The sequence below is a fragment of the Mesoplodon bidens genome (assembly GCF_964165515.1).
Source record: "Mesoplodon bidens genome assembly, chromosome: 1".
NCBI lineage: Eukaryota > Metazoa > Chordata > Mammalia > Artiodactyla > Ziphiidae > Mesoplodon > Mesoplodon bidens.
In genome coordinates this window covers 56148911-56163291 of record NC_138176.1, presented here as the reverse complement: position 1 = coordinate 56163291, position 14381 = coordinate 56148911, and the positions used below count along the sequence as shown (strand labels likewise).

The following is a 14381-nucleotide window of genomic DNA, read 5'->3' as shown; positions in this document are numbered from 1 at the left end:
TAAGGCAACCACCTCCAATCGCATGAGCAAAATTAATCAGAAATCGGGGAGGGGGCAGGGTTTTAGAAAACATCTTGTCATCTACGGGAGGAGATGAGAGGCGCGGAGGGAAAAGGACTTGTATCATTACCTGGGCCGCCGGCCGTAGGGCGATCTTGAACGTGATCTCGCGCACAGGGGAGAATTTCGGTGCGCGCGGTGTCTGCAGTGGCCTGACTCATAGTAGTAGCAAGATCTGGGAGAGAGGAGGAAAAACAAAAGGGCATTTGCAACTGCCAGTGAACCCCAGTTTATCGGCATGACTGAACAGCCCCTGGAATTCCGCATTACATAAACCGGCTTTCAGTTCCCAGCTACTTGTGAGATTTCCCAGTGACAGTTTGTGATCGTCTAGTCAGCTTAGAGGTCTGGAGTGACGTGTTCTCTTGCAGCGTCTCTTATTGATGTGAATGCCGAACGCTGGCCTGGTACACTGTCAGCTTTATCTTGCATGGATCTCACCTATCCTGGCACAAGGCAGCTCTCCAGGTAATGGAAAAAGTTAGATGAGCAAGTTTCTTACAAATTGCTCTCTCTGATCTGACTGGCTCAAGGCACTGTGTTCAAGAATGACAGATTTAAGAGAAGATAGGGGGGCTTCCCTGGTGGCGCAGTGGTTGAGAGTCCGCCTGCCGATGCAGGGGACGCGGGTTCGTGTCCCGGTCCGGGGGGGTCCCACGTGCCGCGGAGCGGCTGGGCCCGTGAGCCATGGCCGCTGGGCCTGCGCGTCCGGAGCCTGTGCTCCGCAGCGGGAGTAGGCCACAACAGTGAGAGGCCCGCGTACCGCAAAAAAAAAAAAAAAAAAAAAAAAAGAGAAGATGGAGAGGAATGTATGGGTAACAACAATCTCCTTAGTTCTTGTGGCACTGGGAATGGATGGTGAGGGGCTGGGCTGCCTGTGGGTTTTGAATGCATTTTTTGCCTTTGGTTTTGTTTTCACTTCCTGGGGACGCCTTAGGCTTTGGGTGGGTTTTGACAAGGTTTACCTTGAAGAGGATCTACTGCCTGGGGACCTTGATCTTGACCTGGAATATGGTGATCGAGAACACGACCTATGTCGAGAAAAGGACCTTGAACGAGAGCGCATCCTTTGGGGTCTTTGAGAAAATAAGGATTTGGGTGGTGACACGGAATCTCTACATGGAGAGTTAAAAGAAGAACAAGAAGGCGACACATGGAACAATGAATAGGACTGCGTGCCATCCCAAGGGGAGTTCAGTTTATCACTTTCATCCTCGCTGTCATCAAACAGGCCATCCATGGCTAGTCCTGAATTTATAAACATAGGTAGTTTGGAGAATTGTTCATTACTGAAATCACTGTCCCTCAGTTCACTGGTCTTGTCTGCTTCGTCGTCAAAAACAGCTTGACTGGGATGACCGAAGTGCTTGTTCAGCTCAGCTCGGATTTCCTGGTCTTGGAGCTGTTTTCTGGTGCTGCTGGGAGAGACCTGCCTGCTCACCCCCGAGGCCTCTCTCAGGTAGCACTGGTCTGAATCTGTGGAAGAGCGCATCTGCCCCTGCCAGTTGGAGGAGGCATCTTTATATTCTAGTTGTCTGGAGTCGTGGAGCTCCTGTGATATATTAATGAGTATTTCCGTTTTGGAATTAATTGACTGACAATAGTCATGGTCACCAAACAGCCGCAGACTGGGCCGCTTGGCCTTCCTTTCCTCGTGTCCACTGGTGAGCATGGAGGTCTTGCTGAGCTGTGCGTACAACTCAGACTGCTCGGGCCCTTTCCTGGTGGAGTAATTGTCTTGGATACCAGAAGACTCACTGTACCGGGCCTTCTTTGATGGCGGAGGTACCACAGTCTTGCAAGAGGGCTTCAGCTTTGGAGAAGCCCTAAAAGGGTTATCTTGGTTGGCTTTATGAGGAGGAGTTGTGGGTGGAGTTAGGCCTAAGATAATAAAAGAAAAAAAAAAGGGGAAGGGAGAGAGAGAAAGAAAAGAGACAGAGATATGTTGTTAAATACCAGGATATGTTTTCCTAACTTTTCCAAGATTTCAGACAACGGTTAAAACTCAGTGAAAAGGAAGGAAACTAAATTCACGATAAGCCCGTAAAAAGTGACTCTGTCCCCCGAAGCCTCTGTCACCAAGAAAAGATGGATCTACAATATGAGGCTGTGGTGAAAGCCATGATATTTTGTATTTCAAACGCCAATGCTAACAGATCCTGCTTCCCAGGAAACATGACCACGTCACCACCAGGCATTACCAAAGCTCAGATTTACAGGGGCTTCTCGCAGTCTGAGTTGTGGAAAATTAACACGGTGGGACACAGGGAAATCATAGAAGACCTTTGGTGGCATTTGTCTGCAAAGAATGCTGGGGAGGATGCATGTAGGTCAGGGATTTTTGTAAAATCAAGGATATCTACCCATGGAGCCAAAGAATTAGGCAACTTTAAAAAAGAAAAGAAAAGATGGGATGACAGCAACTGGGGGGGAGGGTGGAAATGACATTGGCAACATCAAAGTAAGTTCAGTAAAATTCAGCCAGCTAATGCAGGGCACCAGACAACTCTACAACATGACGGTAATGATTCTTTGTCTCCACAGTTCATTAACTCTGTAAACCATGGCTAATGTAGGTATAGTACATTCTTGTAAGCATAACTAATACATTCTGTCTAAAATATGGTTCTGCAACAGAAACTTAAGTGAACAGTAACACTAAATATTGCAGTGCCAGTGGACCATTTTATTTGGAACACCACATCCGGGTGGGTTACGAGGCTGAAGGATTGAAATGAATCCAAGCTTCGGCAACTAACTAATTGAAAAAACTGAAAAAAAAGAAAGGAAGAAGAGGGGGAATCGGTCAGTTGTTGCCTTTTGTGCTTTTCTACAGAGGGCAGAAAATTCCATCACAAGTCATTGTGGGAGAGTGTGTGAAGGCTAGTTATCTCTGTTCAGTTTCACCCTTAAGTCCTCCTCAGCCCTTTATGCCAAGGAAGAAGAATTGTGGAAAAGCTCCAGAGTCGACGGAACTTTGAAGAAGGGCAGGCTGGAGTTCAAATGACTTTATGCTTACAAGGGAACATTTTAGTTTACAATACACTTTTTATTTAGGAGGATGGGAGGATGCTATTCAGCAAAAAAGAACTTCAAGTCCACAAGAAGCCTGGGGTTAGACTTAAGGCGACTGCATGCTTCAAGGAAAATTCTACCTTGCTAGAAAATAAAAGTATACACACACACACACACACACACACACACACACACACACATAACCAAGTAGGGCACAGAAAGCTACATGAAGTTTTGGTATGAATAGGAAGACACTGCCTCTCTCCCCTACTTGACAATACAGAGATAGAAGAAATTAATATTTTCCTTAAAATGAAATACTTTGCACCAGTATTTGGCAACTTTTATTACACATAGCTAATTCTCCCTAAAGGAGGGAAGGAAACATACAAAAATGCAAAGAGGTTTGACTTTGGAAATCTATCCCAGAAAAGTTCAGAAAGACAGGGAAATGCAAACACAAAGAGAAGGAGACACTGCTCTCCCTTCGTGACACATCTGAGTCTCAGAAAAGCTTCCCTTTATCAGCAGCCTACTGTACGCCTGCCCCCCATTCTTTGCTTGAAGATAATAGGGAGGTGACATTACTGAATGAATCATCTATGTCACTGAAGTTCACTCTCCTTGTATTCCCTCTTTCACAGACAAGTATATCTTTTACTCAGTCTAAGGAATTCCTATATGGCCAATTTTCTCTCCTCCTTCCCCTCCTCCATCTCTTCCTATTCCTGCCATTCCCCCTCCATCTCCTTCTCCCCTTCCTTTTCGTGCTTTCTTTCTTATCCTGTCTATCTTTCTGTTTGTCTGTCTCTCTCTGCTTGTTTCCTCTTCCCTTTGCACTGCCCCATTCATACACGCTGATTTCTACCACATGCTATCTCCAATTACTGCTACAACAAATGTAAAGATACCAATTCCCAGCATAGAAATGACAAGATCTCAAATAATTCTCACAGGAAGCTAAGATGCTCAAAGAAATAATGATGAATAATCTCTCTTTGCTGAGTAAATAACAGTCAAATATTCCAAATGAGATAGCCCTTGAATTGGGGGAAATGACATTCAACATCCTCAAATACAACTTCATAGATCCTTTCATGATACTCTGAATGGGGGTAATTTTTACTTTTCCAATAATTTACTGCCACGATCAGTCACTTACCAGATATTGCTATATTTTCACGCTTATCTCTCTTTGAATGTGAATTATATCTTGTCTCTCCAGACAGATGAGGAGCTCTCAGTGGAATACTGCTTGGGCTTATTTTTGCAAAATGTTTCACTCATTTTTATTTTTCTAGATCCTTCTTTACTGGTAGGTGTCCCATTTCAGTGGCCCACGGATCACTTGGGAAGCTGGTCAAATATTTTTAATGACACGGTTCATAGACCACTTATGGAGAGCCACTTTCCCGTCGTGTCTATGTGGCACCTTGCCTTGATCTCAGGTAGATATATTTTGACTGACATTCTAGACTTATAAAAAGAAACCCTAAACTTCAGAAACACCAAATTAGGCCACTATTAAAGAGAGACTAGTTCTAAAAATAGCTCAGCTATCTAGGGATTTTAAATATAGAAATTCTTTTTCGTCTTGAACATTTGAAACTCTTGTCCTAGTACCTAAGCTCATTATCGCTTAAATAACCGATTCTCAAGTTGCTCTTGGGAGCGCTAACACATGATTAGAGTTTCTTGGTGTTAAAAACAAAGCTTTTTACTTCCTTTTCATTTTAGATGGCCTGTGGCAATTAAACAGACTTTCACTCAGCACCTACTATGTGCTGAATATTCCACCAAATGCTGTCATTTCAGGGATTCAGCCCCCGGGACTTCATAAAGAGATCATTCTTTAAAATCTGCAGTAACTACAGATTTTCTTGTGTATCTGCTTAAAACTTACAGAAACACCCTTAGATAACCAGATATACCCTGTGAGTGAAAATAGCAGGGCTAGAAATTTCGGACGGCCCTGCTCATTAAATAATACTCTCTTAGTAGATGGAAGTTATTTTAGGATTAGTGAGTCGGTGGGCAGGGAAAAATAATTCAGATCATTCCCTAACCTTTTGACTGTTTATTGAAACTTCTTTAATCCGAGGAGAATATCCCAGAGCAAGACTGAGACATCTGAAGGATTATGAGACTGCGTGTCACCAGTGCCTCATTGAAAATCTATTTCCAGATAGGGTTGAGATCCAGAGTAAAACAAAACAAAGCAAAACAAAAGTGTAAGAAGCTTTTTTTTTTTTTTCTTTTAACGTGATGTCCAGCTTTTAGGAGTTGTGACCGGGACAGGGAACCCTTTGCTGCACCTGAACTAATTAGATTTCTCTAACCCCATCTTCTCCACCCAGAATATTTTCCCCTGTGGTAGAAGGGCAGTCAATACTCAATTCCTCAATGCCACTACCTTTGTCATCTTCCCACTAATTGCCAGACTCTCAATTTCAGCCCACAAGCCTAAATCAACCGGGCTAATGCTTCCCATAACCTCCGGATTATTTCCTGTGTGTTGATTTTCTGGGGAATGTGTACATTTTGGTGTTGACAGTACAAGGTATATTCCATGCTCTCTCTTGAACTTAGCAGGTTTTGACAGATTTATGTGAGGACAGATGGCCATTACAGGCTGAAGGCTGACAAGAGGCAGTTCAGAACATTGTTAACACACTTGCACAAACTCTCAGCAGTGCAGCACTGTGCAGAATGTAATTCAGACTATAGCTTTTTTATTGCTGCCTATTTTCTTTTGTCAGAAGAGCCTGCTGTGCAGAGCAACAAATGGCTGCTATTACCCAGAATGTAATGGGTGTCAGACAAATCACGTAACACAAACAATCAAGAGTATGTAGGTCATATTTCAATGGAGCACAACCTTAGCAATATTTATGATTACTGCATTGAAATGTGCTCTATAATAAACAAGTACCTCTACATCACTCACACTTCTGCACTTCTGCACAGCAAATCTGGGGGAAGTGGTACACACTCTCCCACACTCTCCAGTTATCTTTTTAAACAGCCCTTAAAAAAAAAAAGTCAGAGACAAGTTTGGTTTGGTTTTGTGTTTCATTATGTGCTATAAAACGATTTCCTTTGAGGAGTTTTCTTTTGGGTTGGTGTGCTTAATTGAATGACTGATAAATGGCAAGTCCTCTGCTCTGTATTCTGTGCTCCACTATCCAGCCAATGACTTCAGCAAGATCTTTTTTAATAGTTTACACAGTTTTACAGTTTACATTTCACACAACCTCCTGCTAAATCTGTGACTCGCTTTGGAGTTTGACAATGGGATTATTCTTTTGTCACATGCCAGTTCTAAGATTTCTCAAGGAAAGACACCGAGAAGATGATTTTCTAATTTGCTTAAAAACTCACCAAAGAAGGAGGACTGGGCAAAGAGAGGAGAGTGACTTGAGTCCTACTCACATATTTTTGGCCTCAAGAACTTGGAGTCGGTGTCAAGGGAGCATAGGAAGGACTGATACTCAATCAGTATGAACTGTTACTGCTATAATTGTTAAAATATTTTGTTGATAAAAGCTCCTCCAGTGCTCTCTCTTCACCCCTAACTTCCCCAGGACTCACTGGATCTCCACAAAAGCCAGCAACCAAAGTGTTAACCCCTGACACAGAAGGGCCTCCCACACCTCGCTCTGGTACCCAGGCTGACATGTCCCCTCTGATTGATGGAGCCCCTGCCTTTCCTGCTTTTTAAGGATTTCCTATATCAGCCTTGAGAACTGGGGAACAAACTCACCTTACAGAAAAGCTTCAGAACATTCCTATGACATGTGTCTAATGCCCCAACTCTTGCTCATGGAAGATGAAGCTGTTATTCATTGGCCCTCGGGCACTTTCCCACAGAGCTGGGGCAGGAGAGGGGGTCCGGGTCAGGGAGAGAGGAGTCTGGCTTTCCAGGTGTCTCCCACGAAACCCCTGAAGTTGATATGGGAGAGAAAATTGCTTTGCTATCCTTGGCTTGAAAGACATTGGACAGTACCATTTCCAGAAAAGAAAACTGAGGTGTTTTTCAGATGCTGAGTCAAGAAGAATGAGATTAAAAATAGAAAATGAGGGATATGAAATATGGAAGAAATTCCTGTCAGGACGAGTTGCAAAACACTGGAATGGGCTGTAAAGAGAATTTGTTGGGTCTCCCTTTCTTGGCTTCTTCAGCCACAGGAATGGATTATATGACCTGTCAAAATCACTTTCTAGTTCTCTGTCGCTGTGGCTTTCTTTTAAAACTACCAACTACTGCTCCTATTTTGCTTTGGTCTATTTCCCCACAGATAAGTCACATACAAAAGATGTATATACCAAGAGGGTATAGCAAATTTATGCTGTTTGTCAATATACCATCCAGCAAAATCAGCTTTTAAATGGGAAGCTCAAAAATGACAATATAAGACTCCACATAAAAGAATAAGAAATTACTCAGTGATGGGTTAACGAGCAGGGTTTTTTAAGTGCAAGTCTACTGAAGTGCAATTTGAATAACTACTGATTTAAACCAAATCCACCATCATGAAAACCATGGGGAAAATATACATATCGATGGAGGAAAGCATTGCTAAGATCTCGTGAGTTAGGGTGATGAGGGTGCTGATGATTTTGTTCTTATTTTCCTAATTAGTTCTAAAATAGTTATATTTATTCTTATTACTTTTACAGTAATAAAAATAAAACATTTATATATACATATACATGTGTGTATATATATATATATACACACACACATATACATATATATGTATGTACATGTAAATAAATATATATAAATAAAAATTTGGGGGTTCCTAATCAAATTCCTTCATGTCCTGTGGTTAAAACCATCACCTTGTTGAGCTGACATTGCTTTGCCACTCCCATTTCAGAAGCAAAAAGTCTAGCACTCTGAACATCTCCATATGCAATAGATTTAAATGCCTTCTGCCAAAAGAGCATTCTCTTTTCTCTCATCTTGCTTTACTAACAGCTATTTTGAAATCAAATTAGTTTTTACACCTGTAAAAGAGAAGCATTTTTTTTTTATCAGCCAAAATGAGCTACTTTAGGACAATCACAAAGGCAGACCATCTGGTGATACCTAATAAAGAAAACTTCCTATCTCATCCCTCCTGTTTCCCAAAGACTCTGCAGATGGGGCAGAGGAATTATGCTTGAGGTCTTAGAACTTTGTTGACTCTTTACGTTTTCACTTAAATGTTTGGAAAATTTCACTAAAATTTGTAAAATTAAATAAGAAGACACCAGAAAGTCCTGGGCAACAGCTTGATCCATGTCCTCTGTTGCAACCAAAGGCGTTAAGCATGTATACGAAGGATCAACAAATCAACAACCTGAATGCTGTTCGCACCCTGTCCACCCCTCTGCTACACTGACGGCAGACATTACTAACTGATCATGACATTCCCACTGAGTACAGACTTGGCCTTAGCATCCTTCTCAACACAATGCTTCTGGCAACCAATACCTATCAATGACACTTGGCAAGTGAAATAAAACCTATTTAACATAACAGATGTCCACTACTATCTTTAAAATTCAGGCTTCAGGAAAGAGACATAATCTACATAATCTCTAGTTAGACAGACTTGCTCTGAACCCAGTGTCCACCACAGACCTAGAATCCGACATATAGCTTTTTCCTTCACAATTAAATGGACAGAGAGTCAAAAAATAATACATGTGAAGTGCCTATTAGTGAATGTCTAGCCTCTAGGATTTGTAGGAACAGCAGAAGTACCTGTTGTTGAGAGAATGAATGCCCAAGAGGAGGTTTTTCTACCTTGATTTGGTAAATCCCAACCCCACACCAAAAGCAGTATATGTTCAATTTCATGGGGAATTAGGGGAATTTTACCACAAAAAAGAATACATAACTTCATATATGAGAGTGCCAAAGAGGAGATAGTATTAAGGCCAATAAAAGGAAACAGGTAAAAGGTAGTCAAAAGTTGAAAAGATGAGCAGGAAGGTACAATGACCTCCAGAAATGAATTTAATGTAGAATTAGTAATTAAATAGCTAATAGTTATTGAACACATATGCTGTCACTGGACTAAGCTTTTTTCATGTTTTATCTCATTTAATCCTCACAGTGACTCAATGAGATGCAGGTACTGTGATCAGCTTCATTTGACACATAAGCTTCCTGAGTCTTACAGAATTTAATTAAATTGACCAAAGGCCTTACAGCTAGATGGGGGTAGATCCAGAATTTAAACTTGGGTTTGTCCAATATTAGAGCCAAGGTTTTGCACAGCTTCACTAAACTGTGCTGTCTGTTTTTTAAAAAATCATAATAGACTACTTTCATTTGGAGATTTGCAGCTTTTAAAGTATCTTAGTTCAGGTAGTCTCACACGAAATGGCCAATTTTTTTGGTATGTCCAAAAGGTTGAATACTGGCAATTTTATGTTTCAATTTACAATACAGTATCTTCTGCTCCATCAATATCTTCTCTCCTTTCCACCTACACACTTAAAAATCAGATGCAAATATTTTTCTCCCTTAAGGCACCTCAAGTCAGTGGAGCACTCAATTTCCTCCAAACTCTTTTCCACAGATCAACTCTGTCACTCACTGCCTAATGGTATTGCCTTAATGCTTCCTTCAGTCCTGAACTGTCTCTACAATTCTTTTCAATCTTTTGCACAATCATGGTATTTAACTTGAAGCCATGTTACAGGGTTCCCTTTGAAAGCTTATTTTCTCCCTTTGGTGATTCTCTTGAGGCACAATCAGTGTGTGTCATATCCTCCAAACGCTACTACATAACAAATTTTACTGAAGACGTTTGGTGAGGATGGAGGTCATGAACATTACACATTGTCTAGCACTTCAAACACACAATAGCTCTATCAAAAAAAATAACCATCTTCTCCCCCAGTCTCCTCCTCCCTATACCATCCTCTGAGCAGGTTTCAAACTTCTCCTTCTAGCCACCTTCTACAGCCTCCAAGTTGTTCTTCATCCCTTGATTTTCCTGTAGCTCGAATTCCCTTCTTGCATGTAATGCACTTTGGCCATACATCAGCTTGTGTAATGTGTATCTGCACTCATTACCACCATGTTCAACAAATGAAAAACAACCTTCTTTTGAAAGTAGCAAAACATTATAAACAGTAAATAATATTTTCCCTTCGTGCTACTTGGACAATATGTGTTATTTTCCCAACTGACTATAAGCCCACATCTTAAAAACAAGAACATTTATTTAGCACCTACTATGAGCCAAGTACAGTAGTCCATGCTTTGCAAGGATTAGTCTCTATGTCTTATGCTTGATAAATATTCCCCAAGACCTACAGTGTTGCAAGCATAGAGCAGGTATTATATATGTTATATATGTTGGTAAATTGATTTCCGTTGTATTCAATAATCTTTCAAAGCACTAAGAAAAAGGGGTTTAAGCTAGTAAGATGAATTCTGGTTCACCAACAGAAATAAATCCACTGTATATATTTTTAGGATGCTAAGTATTTTTTTTAAAAGTATCTTCTATAAATTCTCAACAGTGTAGCCTACTAACCTTTCAAATGTATAACTAAATTATTTAAAATTAGGTCAGTAAGAGAAATAATAAAACTCTGACAAGAAGAAAATAAAAGTAAGTGCTTTTTTGTAACACCATAATCTCATGAGTACAAGGAATGCAATTTAAATGATATGTTATACATATAAATGAGCAAAATATTTTAAAAACGAAGATACCCAATGCTAGCAAGGATGTAATAAAGCAAATGTATCCACATAGTGATAATAGGACTATAAGTGGAAACACCTCTTTTGGAAAGCAATGGGGCAATATGTATCAGAAGCCCCCAAGATATTTATATCCTTATATTCGTATTAATAACTACTAGTAATTTATTTTGAGAAAAATAAGATTTAAAGAATTTATGAACAAAGATTTCCACTGCAGTGCTATTTCAAAATGGTAACACTTTAAAACAACCTAAATGTGTAACAATAAAAGTATAATTAAATTTTGATACATTTTGATACACCTACTCAAACTAATGTTATACAGCACACTAAGAAAAGCCTGATGATAAAGGGTCTGTGATGATATAAAACTTCCTTATCAAAATGTTAACTGAAAAATCAGAATGCAAAATTATGTATATACAAAATGATCAGAGATGTAAAAACATCCATAGAAAACAATTTAGAACTATACACAATTTTTCCACTAGTTTGTATTTTTGACATTTTTTATAGTAAGCTTATATTATTTATAATCAGAGAAAAATAAAAAAATGTTTCTTTAATGGAAAGCTTGGTATCAGTATATATAGTGGAAGCTTTCTCAATCCTCTCTAAACCAAAGGAACTTACACCTACAGCATCCTGAACACTCCTAGTTAATAGATTCCTTTCAGCTGGTTGTTACTATAGCCAAGGTAATGTATTTTCCCAAATCCATTAATGTCTATTGTACTGGTGACTGAAATTATGTCAGATAATAAAATATTATATAACTGAATGAAATATTAGTAAGAAAAGATTTTTCTATTAAAAGACCTGATAAAGGTATGTTACTAAAAGAAGGGCTGTCAAATTAGTTGTAGGTGGATGGTATGGGAAAACATAAGGAATTATGATTATGATTTATATTAAAAAATCATAAAAACCTAGAATGATTCTGCACTCAGACTACCACACAAATACCCTTAATTATTTTCCTTCAAAAAGTAAGAAACGAAATGTGAATACCATCTATGTTGCATTATTAGTGAAGTTTGTGCCAGAAAGATGAATGGATCCCTAGTTAGTACATTTAAGTTCAGTGCAAAGGTCTCTCTGTCTTATACCAAAAATTTTGTATTTAAATGTATAATTTGTATGTTTTAAGCAAAAGTAAAATGATTAAACTGTGTATACTTCAATCAACGTTTCAGATAAAACCACCAAAATACTCACTCATTGGTCGGACAAGAAGGCCTCTACTGCACATAATATATGCACACAAAAGTTACTTATGATCACATGTGTAATTGTAATTTATTTAAGAAATGATCTTATATATATTCTTTATATGTGAATACATGTGTGTACATGTATTATTATATAACAATATATTTACACTTGTATACACACATATAAAATATATATAAATACCATGAAATTAACTGCTCTACTGCTTGACCAAATCATGCAATCATGCAATAGACCTTTCATAAGGAGGTAATTTAGCAAACTCAAAGGGTGAAATTAAACTTAGTAACAATGACCACAGTGTGTGTAGGCACCATAGTTCTGGTTGAAAGCATTTGTTTAACTTACTATTCCTTTACCCTTATCAGCAATGGCCAGAGCCTAGGAACTTCTTGTACAGACATCCTCAGATTCACTTTCTGGTGGGGTTCAAGTGCCTAAACCTAAGCACTTACTGCAAAGCTACCATTTGCAGCCAACTCAGAAGTCTGCCTAGGAACTCTTTGGATTTGTAAGTTTCTCAGGGGTTAGTTCAAGTTTTTAAAGCTTCTTCCTCTTCAGAATGTGAAGTAAGACTGGCCAAATAAATTAAGAAGTCCAAACGGTGAAGGAAATTGCTCTTGTTTAAAATATATAAGAACATTTTGTTTCGGTGAATGGACACATTTTCATTTTTCTCCTTTACTGGAAAGATATAAAAATGGTAACATATATAGGAGAGCATTACACTGTTGAGTACAATGGAGAGTAAGAAAATATTTCAAGTGAAGTATTGATAATTAGTAAACCTGAGTTCAAACCTTTGCTCTTTGCTTTCTAGCTCTGTGATCTTGGGCAAGTTACTTAACGTCTCTGAACCTTATTTTCTCATCTTAAAAATGAAAAATACTACCACCATCTTATGAGGTCGTTATGAAATTAGCTAAAATCACTTATACACTTGGCATATCTATTGAACGAAAGACCGATAAATGTTAATTTCTCCTCCTACTCAAGTTTTAGTGTCTTAATCAGAAATAGGTTTATTTGTGGATCCAAATCAATGATATATATGAGGGTCTGGCCCAGGTGTGACACACAATAAATGTCTCCTCCTAAAAAAATAAACAACTGAAAATATTTATAGATAACTTCTTATCCAGTGTTGTTTGTACTCTTTGTGAATTTCATTAATCACATAGAGAATATACTCTAATATATATTTCACATACAGACTCACCCACACAAAAAGATTCAAGTGAAATGTAAGGCTTACCTGCAGTTCCAGAGAGTTCCACACTTAAGGTTCGTTCAATAGTCTTGTTCTCAAATGGGGAACCCTTGGGGTCACTGGAAGATATGGCACATTTATAAAAACAAACTGAAATGGAGTTGCTGTAGCCAAATGTATTAGAACCCCCTTCCCTTTCTGAAAATGGTTACATTTCATAATACTTACTTTGGTGACTCTGGGGTCAGAGGAAGAGATAAAGTTGTTGGTTTGGCTAAAGGAAAAAAAAGGAAACTAATTATGAAATATTGAGAGTTTTTCAGATTTGTTTTCTTTCTACAAGTCAAGTTGGAAACTGGAAACTGGAAGGCTAAAGTAAGGAAGTCCCTGAATATTGGATCAAACTCAGATAACAGTCCATTATGCTAAAACAAATTCCAAACAACATTTGTATCAGTAAACTATCATTTGAAAACACATACGAAAACAGAATTTTTCCCAAAATGTAGCATCCCTGTTAAGGATACAAAATTTGCATCAGACCATCAGAGAGAAATAATGTTTTCTATTTTAATTTGGAATATAGTACACGGTTTGTTTAGGCAAGAAAACAGCAGAGTAACTACAAGACGACAGAACGTTATGAATATTCAGTTTTTCTCCTAAAATGTATAATTTTATATCTAGCCCTGAGAATAGGTTATTTCCATGAGGCCAAAGCTCACTCAAGAACTATTCTATTCATTGAAAATTAAGTGAGAGATTATGGCAAATTGTGGACACTGACCCAGATAGTTTAAAAGGCCTTCAGATCCCCAAATCTGATAGTCAACTAAAGGAAAACTACTGTTTATCAGTTGAGAGACCTATAGACTTGCAAAGAGAGCTCATCTACTTCTTTTTCTGCTTCCTAAATCTTACCCTCCTACAGGAGGCATTTCCCAGTTATGAAGGGTGGAGTAAGAATCTTCTCACTCCAAAATTTCAATTGCTTCTCCTTGGCAGTCTTGTCTTTTTAACAGAAGGAGGGGAAAACATGATGAGAAACATACTTGGGATATACGTCCACATATTATGTATATATATGCTTATCTATAAAGATATTTTTATATGTATGTAGATTTTGTCAATTTTTTCTCATTA

The 14381-nt window shown here is 38.7% G+C and overlaps 1 protein-coding gene across 2 annotated transcripts in view; it reads right to left on the bottom strand.

The window, feature by feature from the left end:
* Positions 1–14381, bottom strand: part of PPARGC1A (PPARG coactivator 1 alpha) — a gene marked incomplete at its 5' end in the record, with an annotated part of 312376 nt that overhangs the window by 25113 nt on the left and 272882 nt on the right. For both annotated transcript variants that reach the window (XM_081228987.1, XM_081228988.1), the window contains 4 exons: positions 131–235; positions 1026–1941; positions 13284–13357; positions 13467–13512. In XM_081228987.1, coding sequence (XP_081085113.1) covers positions 131–235; positions 1026–1941; positions 13284–13357; positions 13467–13512 — 1141 coding nt within the window. The remainder of the gene's footprint in view (positions 1–130; positions 236–1025; positions 1942–13283; positions 13358–13466; positions 13513–14381) is intronic.